This window comes from Silene latifolia, chromosome 10, assembly GCF_048544455.1.
Source record: "Silene latifolia isolate original U9 population chromosome 10, ASM4854445v1, whole genome shotgun sequence".
In the NCBI taxonomy this organism is placed as follows: Eukaryota; Viridiplantae; Streptophyta; class Magnoliopsida; order Caryophyllales; family Caryophyllaceae; genus Silene; species Silene latifolia.
The window spans coordinates 149,907,649-149,926,922 of record NC_133535.1 but is presented as its reverse complement, the minus strand read 5'-3'; the positions used below and the strand labels follow the sequence as shown (position 1 = coordinate 149,926,922).

General features: G+C 34.5%; 1 protein-coding gene across 1 annotated transcript; it reads left to right on the top strand.

Annotated features, from left to right (window-relative positions):
* Nucleotides 1-8,961: 8,961 nt before the first annotated feature.
* Nucleotides 8,962-9,522, top strand: LOC141608507 (cell wall / vacuolar inhibitor of fructosidase 1-like). The gene has a single exon (XM_074427853.1). The coding sequence runs from the start codon at nucleotides 8,962-8,964 to the stop codon at nucleotides 9,520-9,522; it is 561 nt and encodes a 186-aa protein (XP_074283954.1).
* The last annotated feature ends 9,752 nt before the right edge of the window (nucleotides 9,523-19,274 follow it).

Sequence of the window (19,274 nt, the reverse complement as noted above, 5' to 3'; positions counted from 1 at the left end):
GATAAATTGGTATACATTAACTACAATTTCTTTGCAATTGACAGCCATTTTACCAACCCAATCCATTACCTGTCGTCGGTCCTAAAACTGCTCCGTATTAAACATCATTAACTTCCATTATTTCCTTATTGCTAGACTCTTCCTCCGTATTAAACATCATTAACTTCCATTATTTCCTTATTGGTATACATTAACTACAATTTCTTTGCAATTGACAGCCATTTTACCAGCCATTTTCGCTATTTCTGAGTTAAATCGCTCTTAATCATACAAAAAATTGTAAATTAAATTAAGTTGATGATATGTCAAAAACAAAAGTAATAAGAAAAAAGAAAAAATTAACTGCAGATACACTCTCAATTATCAGAAACTCTCATTTCGTCCAGTCTTAATTTAAGACATGAAAAATGCACTGCTACGATGGACAATTTTATATAATATATAGAAAGTGACCATGTAATAATAAAAAGTTTTAACTGAAATCATCACTTTTTAATAGGGGTGAGCGATACGGCTTTGAAAACCGTGTACCCGATACGGTTTTGAAAACCGTATCGGGTATAGGGTTTTCAAAATCGCAAAAATCACTATACGGATCCGATACGGTTTAACCGTATATACGGTTTTCGGGTACCCGGAAAAATCGTGTATACGGAATCCGTATATCCGGATACGGTTTGGTCACAAATGCCCAATTAAACATTGTAATTATTCAAGAGCTAATAATTAACTCTAACAGGAACACCTCTTATAAAGAGCTAATTTTTGTTTATTGAGATAAGTTAGTAAAAAAGACGTAAAAAACATGAAAAAAGTGGAGTTGAAAGAGGAACTTTGCGTTTTTTAATTTTTTTATACAAAAACTGCAAACCGTGTCAGAAACCGTATATACGGTTTCGTTTTTGTCCGACCCGGATACGGTACGGTTTTTATAAAACCGTATCGTATATACGGATTTTCGTATCGTATATACGGAAATCCGTATAACTGAAACCGTATACCGTATTGTATCCGTATTATAAAACCCTATCGTATATTTTTGCTCACCCCTGCTTTTTAATACTAATATATAAACTAACGGTAATATTCACATTTTATTGGAACATGGTACTAAATTTTATCCGTCCTAATTTAAAACGGATATCACCCGTATGAAATGAGACTTGCAGGTCGATTATAATATCTCTCTCTTTTAAATCGACACTCAACTTCAATCATTCAAGTCCACCTAAAAAAAAATCATCAAATAATATTCCACGCATCTCTTTATTATCCCTAAACCTCGTGGCACATATGTGCAGCATATGGACCGCAACGTCGTCGATATTCCGACGATCAGAGGTCGTAACTCAGCTATTTTCTTCGTCGTTTTCGACACTTCTCCGATGGCCGAGCGATAGTTTTTCAAACCTTACAACAGGGTTGAACACAGAGAATTTAAGGTGGCTGAATTTTTGGGTGGTTGATAACGTGCTATGGACCGTAGTCACAATTGTTGAGTCTCTTGCTCTTTTTGGTTTGCTTTGTTTCTTCTTCACATTTTGTGGTTGTACTGTTTAATTCATATATTCCCGTTTCAATCTTTTGTTTACCGTTTTTATTCTGTGTGAGATCTAAGTAAACAAATGATTGAAATGGAGGGAATATATGTCTTGAATGATGATCAATGCTTGTATTACCAGGTAAGGGAAATGAGTTATTAATTAATTAAATATTTTGTATATACTGAGTGTTTTATTTAGGGAAATGATAAAGGGCTGTATTTAAGGAGCCATAAAAGGAAATAAATACTTAATATTTGTATTAATTAATTCTTAATGCTTAAATACAGTTATAAGGGCGGTACCCTTTTATTTATTGTTGTCAATGAAATTGTAGTGTGTGATTGATTTTGGATTGGCTTGTTGTGCAAATAATTTGGTTGATATGGTTGGTTAAAGAAAAACAATGTGAAAGGGTGAAATATAAAAGCATTAATTCCATCAACTTTAATTAAACGAATAACACTTTGGTTTACTCTGATTGACTGCCCCGATAACCTTATTAGAAGTAAGACCGCTTCCAAACAAGGTTATGAAAAGTTTATGGCGTGGGTGGGTGAAGTTAATCAAAGATTAAACATACAATTAAGATGCTCAATATATAAAAAAAAGGTCATGTGGTGACTTCTTTCACAAACTTGACCTTGTTGATGACCTAACAGATGTCATCTTCATATCGGTTGAGAATAAACACTTACAACATTGAGAGAGCTTGGCGGGGTAGAGAAAGTGAGCGACGATTGGAAAAGCAATACATGATTGAAACGGTAGAAAATTATAACATGATATAGAAAAGGATTCAGAGTTAATATGTTGGTGATCCAACTAACATGACTTTCTGCATGAAAATGGTTAGAAATAGTGTACTTGTTTAAGATAGTTTAAAAAAGGTAAAACGGATTTAAAGCAACTTATATACAAAATACTTGATTAGTAGTTGAAGTAATTTTTTTTTGAAATAGACGAACAATTCATTAATACAATGTTATACGACACTTACAAATAGTATCTATTATTAAAAACGAATCTATTAGAAACCAAAGAAACATAATTTTCTTGTGAAGATTCTATTGTCCCTCTCATAGTACAAGGATTGTGGAATCAAGAAATGCTAAATTCATGATAATGACTTGATCAGTGGGAGTGACCTAATTCAGGACTCTGTCCTGGAGAGGGATCATCATGAAGTTCCACCCTCTGATTCAAGTGACAGATTGGTTGTCATTCACAATCCTCAAGTTCGATCGAGTGTTACACAACCAGTGATAGAAATTCCAAAAAATGTCGATCAAAATATGGTAGATCATAATGAGAAAGAGGTTCACCATGAGGATAAACAAGTTCCATTAAGAAGATCTATTCGTGAAAGGAGATCGGCTATTCCTGATGACTATGAAGTATATATACAAGAATTGATTATAATGTTGGAGCTGATAGTGATCCTATGTCGTTTTCACAAGCCGTAAGTTCTACAGTTTCTAACTTATGGATGAATGCTATGAAAGATGAGATGAATTCTATGGCATCTAATGGAGTTTGGGATCTCGTTGTATTGCCTGGTGGTGTAAAACCTATTGGGTGCAAGTGGGCCTATAAGACTAAAAGAGATTCACTTGGCAACATCGAGAGACATAAGGCAAGACTCGTTGCTAAAGGATTCACTCAAAGGGAAGGAATTGACTACACAAAGACCTTTTCTCCTGTATCAAAGAAAGATTCTTTTCGAATTGTCGTGGCATTAGTAGCTCATTTTGATTACGAGTTACATCAGATGGATGTGAAAACAACATTTCTCAATGGTGATTTAGAGGAAGAGGTTTATATGAAACAACCTGAAGGATTCTTCTCTAAAGATGGTGAGAATTTGGTTTGCATGTAAGCTAAATAAATCCATATACAGTTTAAAACAAGCTTCCCGCCAATGATATAAGAAATTTCATGAAGTTATTTCTTCATTCGGTTTCGAAGAAAATATAATGGATCAATGTATATATCTTAAGGTCAGTGGGAGCAAAGTTTGTTTTCTAGTGTTGTATGTGGATGATATTTTGCTAGCAACCAATGATAAAGAGTTTCTACATGAGGTGAAACAATTCCTTTCAAGTAATTTTGATATGAAGGATATGGTTGAGACATCTTATGTCATTGGCATTAAGATCCATAGAGATAGATCTCGAGGCATTTTGGGGTTGTCTCAAGAGGCCTATATCAATAAAGTACTTGAAAGATTTAGGATGAAAGATTGTTCACCAAGTATAGTACCAATTGTGAAAGGTGATCGGTTCTGTTTGGACCAGTCCCTAGGAATGACATTGAAAAAGAACAAATGAAGAATATTCCATATGCTTCAGCTATTGGTAACATTATGTATGCTCAAGTCTGTACCAGGCCCGACATTGCATATGCGGTTGGAGTGTTAGGAAGATATCAGAGTAACCCAGGTCTTGATTACTGGAAGGCTGCAAAGAAAATGTTGAGATACCTTCAAGGTACTAAGGATTACATTCTTATGTTTAGACAGACTGAGAATCTTGAAGTAGTACGTTACTCCGACTCCGACTACCCTGATTGCATAGATTCACTGTAACACCCCGGTTTATGAAGGAGCCTTTAGCGAGACCTTCCCTAATAAACCGGACTGTTACCATCTCGGTTTCCCAAGGTAGTGAATAACAATTTAAACTCCAAGGCCATTTATATAATATTTTAACTTAATTATTACAAATTCTCTTTTCAAATTAAATTACAAGAACTGACGTAAATAAAAGTGAAGTCTTCTAGATGATGATCTAGTTACTAAGTCGTCTGATCCAGTGTCTCACGCCCATCCAGTTCCGTCCTATCTCTTAAACCGTCAAGACCGCTCTCCCATAAACGGTTCATCACGGTGTTCACGAATACACGTGGTCAACCACGAGGTTGAGTAGGGAAAACAATAAACAATAAAATATGATATGCATGATACTCCGCCACCTCCATCCCCATCTCAACTCATCACAACATCTCATACCCGGAACGCCCTGACCATACCGATCCCGGTAGACTATAAATATCGACCGAAGTCGATCCGCACCTCAACGGTGAGGACACCAGGGCAAGTCCCGAACCCGCCTGGGCCTTATCACAACATCACATCGTATCTCAACATCGTCACCACCACATCATCCTCCAACTCCAATGCATATGAAATGCTCAACAAAAATTAATGCAATGCAATATGTATATAATTCATGAATCGATAAATCATAAAGTCATGCCAGTTACCCGATGTTGTGATATCATACTCAATACGATCAAATCAGTCAATCACCTTTCCGAATATAAATGATAACGTAAATCAACAACCAGGAATCAAGTCAACACAATTCAACAATGACGATAATAAGACAAGTGTATTTCCCTACCTCAAGTGCCAGCAAATCCAATTAAGCGATTAAGCGAGTCAATGGACGGATGCCCAATAATATTTCATCACGAAATCGCTCTACGAAAGATAAATAATGATAACAATTACTTCACTATTCCCGTTCCCAAGATAGAGGGTTATTAATGATAGAACTTCCTAAAATGGAAACTTTCCCGATATAGTAATTTTTCTATTTCAACAAACCCGATTCAAAACCCGACTTGAATTATTTAACTGACTCGGAAATTAAATTGGATAATTAATATGATAATTAAATGAATTATAAGATTAAAAGAATCCGAATCAAACATTGAACAACTCAACAATCCCGACTCAAACCCGCCTCTACTTATTTTAATGTACTCGGGAATTAACTCAAATAAATTATTTAGAAGACTCGGGGATTAATTAATTAATTAAGAATATGACCCATTACGAAATATAACGATTGAATTACGAAAACCCGCTTCAAAAACCAAAACAGCCCGTCATCCACACAACCCCCTTCCCACGCGCTCACCCGCCACCACAGGCCACCACGAGGCCGTGTCAACCACCAGCCGTGGTCCCCACTTCAACCCAACCACCAACGGCCACCCCAGCGGGTCGGTCATTTGCCGCCGGCGGTTCAAACCAAGGCCGCCATTTGGCACGGTTCACCACCACGCATCACCAACACCCTCGTTCTCCACCGCCACCACCGCAACCATTAATTAACCACCGCCCAAACAACCACCCGACAACTCGCGCCAACCCACGCACACAGACACCCAAGACCACCGTTTCGACCTCCCCCTAGTCCACGGTGGTGCCACCCAAACCTTACCCCTCTAAAACTACTTTGAAAACCGTAACCAAACCCTCTCGTGTCTACCCCGCCGACAACCCCTCCGCCGCCATTTCCACCACCCAAAACCACCCTAACCACCACCACCACTATACTCGTCACATACCCCACTACCCAAATACCCCATCAACAACCACCAACAACCTCACCAAGACACGCACAACCCTCAACAAAACCTGTGACGAAAAAAACGAAACAGGAGGAAGGGAGTTAATCGCTTACCTTTCCGCCACCATACCATAACGGCCACCTATAGCCGCCTATGAACGTCGACAAGCTTCCCTAGCTCTTCCTTGCTGCGTGGTCACTACTCACGGCCATTCCCTCTCCCTCTCTATGCGTGAAATCTGAAGTTTTGGTGTTGGTGAAGGAGGGAGGCGTGAAGAAGGGAGGCGTGTGTATGGTTAGGGTAAGACTAGGTTAAAAATTAGGGTAAAGATCAAGTTAGATGGTAAATGGGTCATGGGTAACGTGATTGGTAAATGGGTAAGCTATCGTTCAGTTAAACCCGTCCCAACAAGTTTACGAGTAACTCGGTCTTACGATATCAACGCGACTAAACAAATAACTCGACTCAACTATTATCCCGACACAATTAGATAAAATACATAATAATTAATATATAATAATATCCGTTTACTCGATTATATAAAATACGGGGTATTACATTCACGTAAATCCACATTAGGATATGTGTTTATGCTAGCCGATGAAGCTGTGTCATGGAGGGGTGCGAAGCAAACCTTGACGGCTACTTCTACTATCGAGGCTGAGTTTGTATCTTGTTTTGAGGCTACCTCACATGGTGTTTGGTTGAAAAGTTTCATATTTGGACTTAGAGTTATTGACTCTATTTGTAGGCCGCTAAAAATGTATTGTGATAATTCAGTTGTTGTGTTTATGGTTAAGAATAATAAAAGTGAAAGTCGAAGTAAACACATTGACATAAAGTATCTAGCCATAAAGGTGCGTGTTTAGGAAAAGAAAGTGATCATTGAACACATTAGCACAGAGTTGATGATTGCAGATCCCTTGACTAAAGGCATGCCAATTAAGACTTTTAAGGATCTTGTAGTGAGAATGGGACTTGGTTCCATTATGTAGTACATTCATTAAGTTTTTGTAAGAAACTTTTATTAAGTTGGATATTTTCTCTTTTAGATTTATATGCGCATATTTATAAAGTAATGTTGAGAAATATCATTTGAAATATCATTTTGTTTGAACCTCGAGTAAAGATGGGGTTTACTCATTAAGTTAAATGTGTGTGGTATGAGTGACTTGATATATTGTGATACATGGAAGATTAATTCTTACTCTAAGAGAGTTCGTCGCCATGATCCATATGTTATGTCTCTTGTTAAATGGACCAAGTGGGAGAATGTAAGATATTCCATAAAATAAATAAGTTATTTTATGGAAATTAAGTTGGTCCATTGTATGGTGGAATTTACCTATGATTCTGTTTCCACTATTATCTCCCATAACTTACCATTCACGATTTAGGAAACTGTTCAGTCGACTCTTTGATGGCAAGAGTTTATATAAGGAGAACATATTTATTCTGATTAGGGTTCGCCAACCCTACCTCATTAAAAAAATACACCATCTAAATTGTGAGGCTGAGGGTTTGGAAGCCAAGCCAGAGTTGGGACTTCTCGTATCATTATCTTCATGCAGTTTTTGAGGGGATCATTTGATTTAGTGTAAAAGGAAAATTATCTCTTACTGGTTCCGAAGATCGTTGACATACAACTTGTATTCATTGAAAGTATTGTACGATGAACTATCAACGAACCACTCTTATTATCTATATTAAGATTGAAATTAAACCCAGGATTAACCAAAAAACACCCAAAAAAAGTAATAGGCTCTGTTTGGTAAACAACAGATTAATATTAGCAGAAGCAGATTTAGAAAGCAGATTTGACTAGCATAATGATTTAGCAGATTTGACTAGCAGATTTATTTAGCAGAATTGTTTTAGAGGTGTTTGGTAATTTGAGTTTTAGATTACAGATTGTTTAGATTCTTTGTAAAATGACAAATAAGGATATGAATAAATTATTTATTAAATATATAAAAGGAAAGGTAATATTTTTTAAGGGGGTAAATATGACAATATTTTTTCATTCCAATCCGCTAACCTAATATGCTAGTAGGAGCAGCATATTGCAAAATAGCATATTGGACCCCAATATGCTATTTCAATATGCCATTAACCAAACGCTCTAAATAGCATATTCGTAAGTCAAACATGCTAAACCTCTCCAATATGCTGAAATTTGGCCAATATGCCATTTACCAAATAGAGCCATACTCTTTTGACTATTAATAAATACGGAGTAACCAATTTGGTATGTATTTGTACAATAAGAGATATTATAGCCTAATGTCAAGGATATTGTTATTTGTTAATGCTAATAACTAATTCTTGTATACTAGGGATCTTAAATTATATATAATTTGACAATTCTGTTCGTTCTTATATTGATATTTTCATGTAGCTTCTGAGGGATCATTCGTATAATTCATTGTAAAAGGAAAAATACCTTTTAATAGTTCCGAAAATCGTTGAAAAATAACTTTGTTCCATAGAAGTAATGTGCGCCGAATTATCAGCAAAATACTCTTCTCTATATTACGACTCAAACTAAATCCAGGATTAACTGGAAAACACTCGAATTAAAAAACTGAAAAACACGATTCTTCCAGAAAGAGAGACTTTTATTGACTAGTTGATAGATATGCATACTACTGGCTAAAAGATGAAACAGTTTAGGGCTCGCCATCGATTGATTATCGACGGAAGCCCTGGACTTGATGAATGGCCGTTATGTTTTTTTAGAGAAGAGAGGCAGAGAGATTGTCAACGTTATTTAGTAATGTATCCGCCTATTTAGCTATACCTTTTTTATTCACAAATGGAAAAATATACCCATCAAATTTAATAGGAAACAAATGGGACATTTATGAAGGGAGATCAGAATAAGATTTCCTTAATATTTATGAGTATAATAATTTAGAATTGCAGATCCTTTAACAAATAGGACACAACATTGAACTATAAATTGAAATATAAATAATTTTATATTTTACAATTTGAAATAAAAAATAGTTTTACTTTTTAAGTTGTTCTCAGCATCACAAATATTTAATTTACAAAAATGGAGAAAATTTTATCATGGGTTATTTTCTTCTGTTTGATAGCCTATATCAACATCTTTACTGAAGCACAAACAAACGCAGTTAATCTAATTGATTTTACCTGCAAACAAACACCCGACTACAACCTATGCGTCTCGACTTTAAAAAGCGATCCGAGGACTCCCTCCGCAAAAGATGTGAAAGCTCTAGCCACCATTCTAGTTGATCAAGTTCACAGGAAAGCGATATTGACCCAAGGCCACACTCGAGCTCTCTCAAAGGACCCAATATTCGACTCGAAAACAAAAGAATTTCTCACTCGGTGTACTATAAGGTATGGACATATTTTGAATTGGATTGTAAGCGCTAAATTAAGCATGGCCGCTAATGATTATAGCAAAGCCCAAGATTACATTAAAGCGCTTCCGACCCATATTGAGCTGTGCGAGAGGGAATTCGAGTCGTTGGCGCATGTAAAGTCGCCCATAACCGACGTTAGTAAGGCCATGGATGATATTGCTAAAGTTGCTGTTGCGGTTGTGACCTACAAGTATATGCATCCTGCTCCTCCAATGAATTGAGAATGCAAGTAATTGAACTGTTACTTGAATATGATAAATTGTCAAAAGTGTATTAAGATTGGAATTTAAGGTTCTTAATTTTGAACATTTTTGAATGATAAAATAATAAATGGTACTATGTGTTGGAATTTAGTATGACTAATAGCACATATGAAAAATTTAATTAGGATATTTATCAAAGGGTATTGCTTATTCATGGACATGATTTACTCAATCGTGGACATAATTTACCATTTTACCCTTCCCATTTCAACATTCCTCTTTTTCAATTATTCATCCATTTCAATTTTCTACATTTTAATTGCCTCCCTCCACCTCCCAACTGCTTCCCATGTCGCCAACCACCGCCGCTACTACCCTTCCTCCACCGTGCGCCATCGAGTCCACCCATCCCGCGCCACTTTTTCGCAAATTTCTGGACTGCAATAGTAATATCATTAAACAGCCAAGTTATGGCGGATTGTGAAGTCTGCAATGTATTGACGCAAGGTATGCTCCTTTGTGGGAAAGTGATTGGGTTGTCAGCAAGTTGCACGAAAGTCAAATTCTACAAGGTTGATATGCTATGACATCTTCAATCGTGTAACAAAAATTTTCTCAAATGAATCCAATTGAAACCCTAATTAAAGATTAAGTCATTAAACTGATTAATTCAATTAAATTCACTAAAATTATATGTAATTTATTGATAAAACTTAATAATTACTTGTTCGATATGAGAATTAACATTCATAATTAAAGAATTAGGGAGAAATTTGATTAAGTTTTAGAAGAAAGAGAAGAGAGAAAAATTTGGTTTTGGTTGGGAGAAAGGGTAGTATTTGGAAACATTATGAAAAAATGTCCATGAATGAGTAAAAGTTGTACATGAAAGAGCAACTACGTTATCAAAAATTATATGAAAATGCAAATCATAATATAGTTCAAACATATTACAATAGGCACAAAAGAGTAAGATTATGAATTAATCAGGATAAAAAGAGTTATAAACTTACTCGTTTGGTTGCACCTTGTAAATCACGAAAGCTGAAAAATCACATGAATTATAAAATTGGAACTTATTTGTGGTTGTCCATTTTTTGCCATAATGTAAGCATTCAATTTTCCAAGGAGTTCCCAACTCGTCCACAATGGAGGAGTTGGATTACCTAACGCCATTAGGCAAACTCCAGTGTAATTGAATTTCTACAGAGGCAACCGAACAAATTTCGCTAGTTCATATGAATTTCATGTGGGAACTTAATTCCCATGAATTCGATATTCGAATGGGGTTGTATTCCAACGGGCAACCAAACGATGCGAGCGTGATAAGAGTGCCTATACGAAATACTCCATAGTATGATTTACGAAATTTTTTCAAAGCGATTCTCAAAATCAAACTAATCCACGCTTTAAGATCAATTTCAAACTATTTTTTCTCAATGGATCCACATGAGCTCTTTTTATTTATTTTTGGCAGGTATTAGGTAAATCGCTACTTGAAATAGCAATTTAGCTCTTTTTGGATAAACCGCTACTCCAACTAGCTAGCGATATTACCATTCTTATATCAAAAATGTAATAATGATATGCAAGATTAGGTAAAACTAGTATTGGTGTTCGGCTCCGCCGGGGTATTTCTATTTATCATATAAATTTTATTTTCTATGAAATAAAACTATCTTAAATTTGCCATACTAATACATTTACCATCTATATAAATATATAAAACACAAACCAATAAATTTTTTTTTCCCGCTCACTCATCACAATACCTACTTATCAACTTTTACTCTGAAAATATAATGGATCAATCCATACTAAACAGCCCAATGACCAATACTCATCCAAGTTAAATACCAATTATAGCACACCAAGTGTGGCCCCCGACAACTAAACATGTTTATGAGAATTACCAATATTATTACTCCGTAATACAAAACCATCGTGATCTAATAAAATATCAAGTATGAATTGGTTAGCTTTAAGGTTCTTAAAATAAGATGTGACATCGTGATCTAATAAACTATCAAGTATGAATTGGTTAGCTTTAAGGTTAGCTTTAAGGTTCTTAAAATAAGATGTTGTGACAACTCACAAGCAATGTAAATTTTATGTTCTATGTAATGTTCCACCACCTGTTTCATTGTCTTATTAATCTGCCACACGGTTATTTTAAAAATATTAGATTATATTCAATTGCATTTAGTGACCTATTAAGCACAATACCTTTGGCTTAATAGCTATAGTAAGACCTCTTAGACCCAAGTTCTTATTTTACATTGTCCCCTAATATGTGAGGTCTATCTTAAATTTAGACATGAACCATCAACACATGTTAAATTCAATAACGGGCCGAGGAGAAAGAGTCCACAACTCATGCCCAGGAGGATTTCACTCTAAAATTAATTGGCAATGGAGAGAGTACCTCATTGCCTTATAAAGTGGTAATTCTTCTTCTCTTTTATTAATGTGGCATAATCTTCACATGTGTAACTTTAAGTTTCTTCCCAACACATGGATTCATATCTAACTGCAAATAAACAAATAAGTGGTTAACACAACTTCATCAAATTGGCAAATAATGGCCCTATTTAAATCATTATACCGATGACGTAACCATGGTTTCTTCACATATTTTATTACCTTTTTCACATTATTAAATCATTCAAAATAGAATTGAACGATAAAAATGGAATGAAATGTGTTTATCATTTTAAATTTAGCTACTTTAGTTCTTTATAATTTCTCTCATAAAAATACTAAGATCAAGGATTTTTGATTTAGAGAGATGGTGAGACACATCACACATAAGGTAATTACGTATTATTTATTAAACATGTCTAATACTTTTATTTCACTTATCATGAATAAAAAAAATTTAATAACTCTTTTAGGAGATCGCTCCATGATAGATAAACTTAAAACATTTAATATCTCTTTTATGAGATCAACCTATAATGGGTTAACTTCAAACATTTACAAATTGAGAATAAATTGTCCACGAAAAGTCGTAAAACCATCACAATAAGAAAAATGTGTAAAATGGTTGCTATTACTACGACTATTTTATTGTACAAAAAAACGAATATTTTATATAAAACAAGATTTAATGTAGTCATAAAAAAAGGTTACCAAAAATATAAACAAAAACATTTTAACTTACAAGTAAAATGGCATAGACTTTGTAAACGGGTCAACCAGGTTAGATTCGGGTCGGGTCAGTTTAAATCGAGTCAATTTCGGGTTTCCATGTTGTTATAACTCGAGGAAAGTCATGTACATTCGACCATAAACCTGCAATAACAGGAGTCTCTGTCGAATAGGATTGAAATACTGTTATTTACTTCTTTTTTTGTACATAGTGTTATTTACTTTATTAATGTTACATATTCTATTCTATGTTGATTTTTATTTATACTATTTCAATATAGTACTCTATAATATGAAATTATTATGCCTGTGCTTTTTGCACGGGTATTAAGCTAGTTTAATACTCCCTCCAATTTTCTATTATCTTCCCTCTTTCCTTTTTCACACAAGTTTGATTATCTTCCTTCTTTCCTTTTTTGGTAAGTTGCATTTATTTTTTATTAATTTCTCTCTCCTAAAAAATCAACAACTCTCATTACTTTATCTATTCTTTATTCATTATTCATTCTTTATTATTTTCTCTCCCCTATAAACTTCATAATTTACAATACTTTATTCTACTTTATTCCTTCTTTCTTCCCCTTTCTTAATTTTTGTGCCCAAAAGAAAGGGGAAGATAAAAGGAAATTGGAGGGAGTATATTTTTATAGGATTTATCTTCAAAATCATGATGAAATAAATTTATCAACAAATTATGTCACATTTACAACTGTCGATGTTAATATTATTATTTTCACGACATAACTTGTTGATACTATTACGTTCACTATTGTGTATGTGACTGTTACATATATTTTTTTTATGGTTTAATTCATTCTTCCCATTAGCTTTATCAAATTTATATATTTAAATAAATAAATATTTTCCTGACATCGATTGGTTAGATAATCGTTCATAGATATTTTCTCCTATTGTTATTATTGTTACTTTTATTACTCCCGTTTATTGTTACTTTCAATACCGCCGCATTAATACTGCTACTATGACTTTCATTACATGCTCCCCTACTATTATTGTTACTTTGACTACTCTATCACATGACGGATTACTTTTAAAATTACTACATCCAATTTTGCTACAATTATTTTCACTACTAATAGAGTTACTTTTTCTATTTACACGATTTTGTCATAGATATATAAATAAATATATTACATATATGCATAAATCATTGTTACTTACATCAAATTTAATTTTTATATCAGTTGGTTATCTATTTGTATTAAAATTACATATTTAAATAAATATTAAATTAGAATCTAATTAAATCTGTTCGTTATTATAGTATAGTTAACTAGAATTGAAAGAATTATGTAATATTGCATCTTTTGGAAACTTGATTTATTTAACTTTTCATAATTTGCAAAATATAACCTATTTATGTTATATTTGTCTATGTTAAACAAATTAACATCTTTGTACATCTAATAAACTATATAGTATAATGAATTTGTATAGATTTATATATTACATTAAAGTTCCCTGTTTTCCAGATTATATATATAGTATTAGATTGCTAGTTGACCTCCGTAAGAGTTTCATCACCCACAATCCCAGCATTGGATTACTCATCAACACATACACAACCTTCAAAGCGGTGAAGGAAGTGCATCTTCTTTTGCCAACGACGAAAATCGACACCTATAAATGTCTCAAAGTTTCCGAACTTTGAAGTCATGTCCTCGATTAATTACAATTCCAAATAGTAAAATACTCTAAGGGTCGTTTGATTCAACAAGTCGGAATGGAATGGAATAAGTTTGATCTTGTTTGGTTCACCACAAGTTATAGAAAGGGGGAATAGAGTTACTTTTTCTATTTACACGATTTTGTCATAGATATATAAATAAATATATTACATATATGCATAAATCATTGTTACTTACATCAAATTTAATTTTTATATCAGTTGGTTATCTATTTGTATTAAATTTACATATTTAAATAAATATTAAATTAGAATCTAATTAAAACTGTTCGTTATTATAGTATAGTTAACTACAATTGAAAGAATTATGTAATATTGCAGCTTTTGGAATCTTGATTTATTTAACTTTTCATAATTTGCAAAATATAACCTATTTATGTTATATTTGTCTATGTTAAACAAATTAACATCTTTGTACATCTAATAAACTATATAGTATAATGAATTTGTATAGATTTATATATTACATTAAAGTTCCCTGTTTTCCGGATTATATATATAGTATTAGATTGCTAGTTGACCTCCGTAAGAGTTTCATCACCCACAATCCCAGCATTGGATTACTTATCAACACATACACAACGTTCAAAGCGGTGAAGGAAGTGCATCTTCTTTTGCCAACGCCGAAAATCGACACCTATAAATTTCTCAAACTTTACGAACTTTGAAGTCATGTCCTCGATTAATTACAATTCCAAATAGTAAAATACTCTAAGGGTCGTTTGATTTAACAAGTCGGAATGGAATAGAATAAGTTTGATCTTGTTTGGTTCACCACAAGTTATTGAAAGGGGGAATAGAGTTTGAATCTAAGGGGTAGGGGGGGGGGTATATGAGTCCAAGGGGTTGGAGTGGAATGAGAATCCATTGGATATTTAAATCCATTTCAAATCACCCTAACCAAACAATGGAATGAATCAAATCCATTCAATTCCATTCCGATATACCTAATCAAACACCCCGTAGGAATGTAGTAGTTTGTATTACCAATTTACAAGAATGCAACAAATACTAGGCACAAAAAAACAGAATTGAAACAACACCAAGACGGTCTATTACACCCCTATCGAATCACGCTAAACACGTTTTCCTTAGACTATTTCGACCCTTATTGTCTCGAGTTGCATGAAATCTATGTTGGTTAAGGCGATTCCTTTGTCTTAGGCTTAGAACAAAGAACAAAGAACAATACGAGTTTTTGGATTTTATTTGTCAATGTCAAAATCTTAAATTTTAATATGTAGAATGAATTATTCTAACTCTTTCTTTTATATACATAATATGTATACAATGAAAGATTGTTAGTAGAATAAATATGTTTGTTTGTTACGTTTCAAACAAACACGCACACAAAAAAACCCGCCATAGCACATGCAGAATCACACGGGCATAGTAAAAAACAGCCCTAATCAGGGGCCTTAACCCCGGTTCGGGGTCGTAGTTCTAACACCCCTACTTACCAATTAAGGAGCCTTAATAGGACTTTCCCTAATAAGTAAGGGCGTTACCATCCCGGATGTTCGAGGTAAGTATATCAAAAGGACTATAAACGAACAATTAATAATCTTTATTACAACTTACAGCGGAAACTAAAAGGTAAACAACTCGACTATACAAAGTACTATACAACTGGTGAACTGCTAACGACCAAAGGCCGACTCTATGTCATGCGACCACTCCAATCCCGCAGCTACATCGAGACAACAACCATAACAACCTGAAAAGTCTCACTACTCACCATTTGCCGGTAATATCAAATGGATCATCGCAAATACAGACAAAAAGAAGAAATACAACAACCACACCACACAAGTCAGTAACATGATATAAAGATAGTAGAATAAGGCAATTCAACATAACAGTACAAACTCAAGACCAACAATTACAGAGCTCCACCACTCCAACCACATAGTATCCAATTGTTCCCATCGCAACAGGTAACCTGCACCGCCAGTGGAAGACCGCAGCCTTGCCATCTAATCCTCGCTCATCGCAACGAGCGAACCAATATCATTAATGTGCACATCCCCTTGTGACGGGAGCCACAAGAGGCGAACATGGGGGTAAAGACCATCTCCCAATAATAGCTCCACAATCCAATACTAGTAATACAAACAACACCACTGTCCACTGCCAGCATCTCAATACTATAACTTAACAAACGCAACAAGGCACTCACAACAATGATAACCGTATAACACAAATAAACAACAACCATGAACTGAAACTGAGTAGGAAAACCCTACCTTTTCGCTATTTCATATAAATGCATCAATCACATCATGCCTAGAAAGAATCCACCTCATAACCTACAATCAACAATCATACCTTATCACTATGCTATATAAGATTGACTAAACGATAAACAAATATCCACAAACTCATCTCGAAGAATAATCAGATGCCGACGCCGGCGACGAACTGACTCGATGACTAGTGGTTAAGCTATCTCCTTTCCCAGATTGGGGTTCAAGGTCAACTCATGAATGGGTAGAGAGAGATGAGAGAGAGAGAGAGAGAGAGAGAGAGAATTAGGTTTAGAAATGACAAAACACACCGCGAAAATGAATTAAGTTGAAACCTCCGTGTTATATATTAACACGATGTCAGAATGCGTACTCGGTTCTCGGTCGAGTACACTGCGCTCGGTCGAGTACCAATGCTACTCGGCCGAGTGACCCTTACTAGGTCGAGTATACAGTAAATAATGTGGTATAACTCCCTCTTCCATCTCTACTAAGGGTCTCACATGGTCAATAGGTCAGTCAACGGGTCCTGACAAGGCGGGTATTACAGTAGTCACTCAGGCTAAGCAAGAGATATGAGCACATAGAGCCACACAGTCACCCTGATTGGGGTCGTAGCAAACTCCTATGTTCTCGTTTTTGTTTACTCAAATTTCGCTAAGTGTTAATAAACCATCTCCCCGAAAATCTAATCTCGATAGGGGACGCAATAATCGACATCAACACTTAGAAATAATTTTATAAAATATGAGAAAATTCATTATCATGAATATATCACTACGCCAATTCTGCGCTTTAACAACGATCGTATAACAACGGTTTACCAAATATAATAACGGAACATAGATCACCGTTTCCCAAATATTGAAGTGCGTAATTATGAGAAACGGTTTACAGAGAAACTGTTATTAAATAAAGTTAAACAACGGTTGTGTCGACGACTGTGTTCTAAATTATCAACACGGTTAGATTCAAAACCGTTATAAAATATTTTCTTGTAAACGGTCTTGTAAAACCGTTATTATATTTTGTCAACGATTTGCAAAAAACCGTTATAAAATATTTTCTTGTAAACGGACTTGCAAAACCGTTATTATATTTTGTCAACGGTTTACAAAAAACCATTATAAAATATTTTATTGTAAATAGTCTTGCAAAACCGTTATTATATTTTGTCAACGGTTTACATAAAACCGTTATAAAATATAAAACAAGAATGGTTTTTATGTTCGTTGTTGTATATTTGGCCAACGGTCACTTTTTTTTTCAAATCAGTTGACTTGAACCAATGCATGCGAAAAAAGGTGTAACTTTATTCAGAATTTTACGCATGCGTTATACTATTCAATTTGGACTATAAATATGTCGTCGTAATATTATAGTTGAATATCAAACATTTACTCTTTCATGTGTACCAATTGAGAAAGAACCAACCACCATTGAACAAAAACTTTTAGTGCTAATACTACCTTTGTATAGTACTTCCTCAATTCTCATATAATCTACCCATTTTATTAAAATACTCTCTAAAATATACTCCGTACCTAATAATATGGCTGGTTTACCGAAACCACAATCACGTTCTCGTTACGTTTATCCCGTTACTTGCATTGTTCATAATCTCCCTGTTCGTTATGAAAGTGGAAAGGGTGTAAATAAGGATTTTGGGTGGATGGGGTTAATGCTTCATGACTGCGGTTTTACTGCGGTTAGAAGAGTCCGCCATGTGTCGACTAACAGGAAAGGTTTTCAAGGATTCACTTTTATTGAGTTTGACGAAGCCAACCATCATGAACATTTTCGGCAAGCAAGAAAATTAGAGGCTAGATTTGGGGAAACTGAACTTCTATTCGGATGCTAGACAAAATGGCCCTTATCTAGGGGTTGTGACCCATGTTGTTCATCTTCTGTTGAGTCATTACAGGACGCATCACGATCTTGTCACCAAGCCTCTTTCATGGGAGACAGAGGCAATTCGACATGTGGTGGCCGCAGACAATGAAGGGTCGCTCTACGACTTGATGTGGACCGAACTTCATGAAGATTATCCTTTGTCATCAGATTCTAATAATTAATAATTATGTCTTTATTTTAATTTATAGTAATGAAATTAAGTTGATTGTATAATTTGTTGTTGCTCTTTTCCTAACGAATTGAAGCTTAATTATTTATGTTTTTTAATTGTTAAGTATTCATTTGCATATTAAAAATTAAACAAAGGAACGAAGCAAGACAGAATTGAAATAAAACCATACGAGGTAATTTGATCTTAAAAATTATATCAAACAAAAAGAAAAAAACAAGCTAATTAATTAATAATTAGGGAACAGAGTGCGGAATCCATCGACAATATCACTAATAACATCTCTTTCACCTTGAACCCAATCCACCGAGTCGTTTTCCCATTCCAACGACACTCTCCTTAACTCAATATTACGACCGTGTACTGATAAGTCCATAATTTATACATATTTATCCCATTATTTAGCTCCATTTTATATGTATTATGCACTACCTTTAGTGTTTATGAGCTAATATTTGCTTTCTAGTTCCATTTGTATGTTTTCTCATGTTTTGTAGGAAAATGAGCTAAAATGAGCAAAATTCTACTCAAGTACAAATACTAGAAGCATGAGCTAAGCTAAAGAAGAGATGATGGACCAACA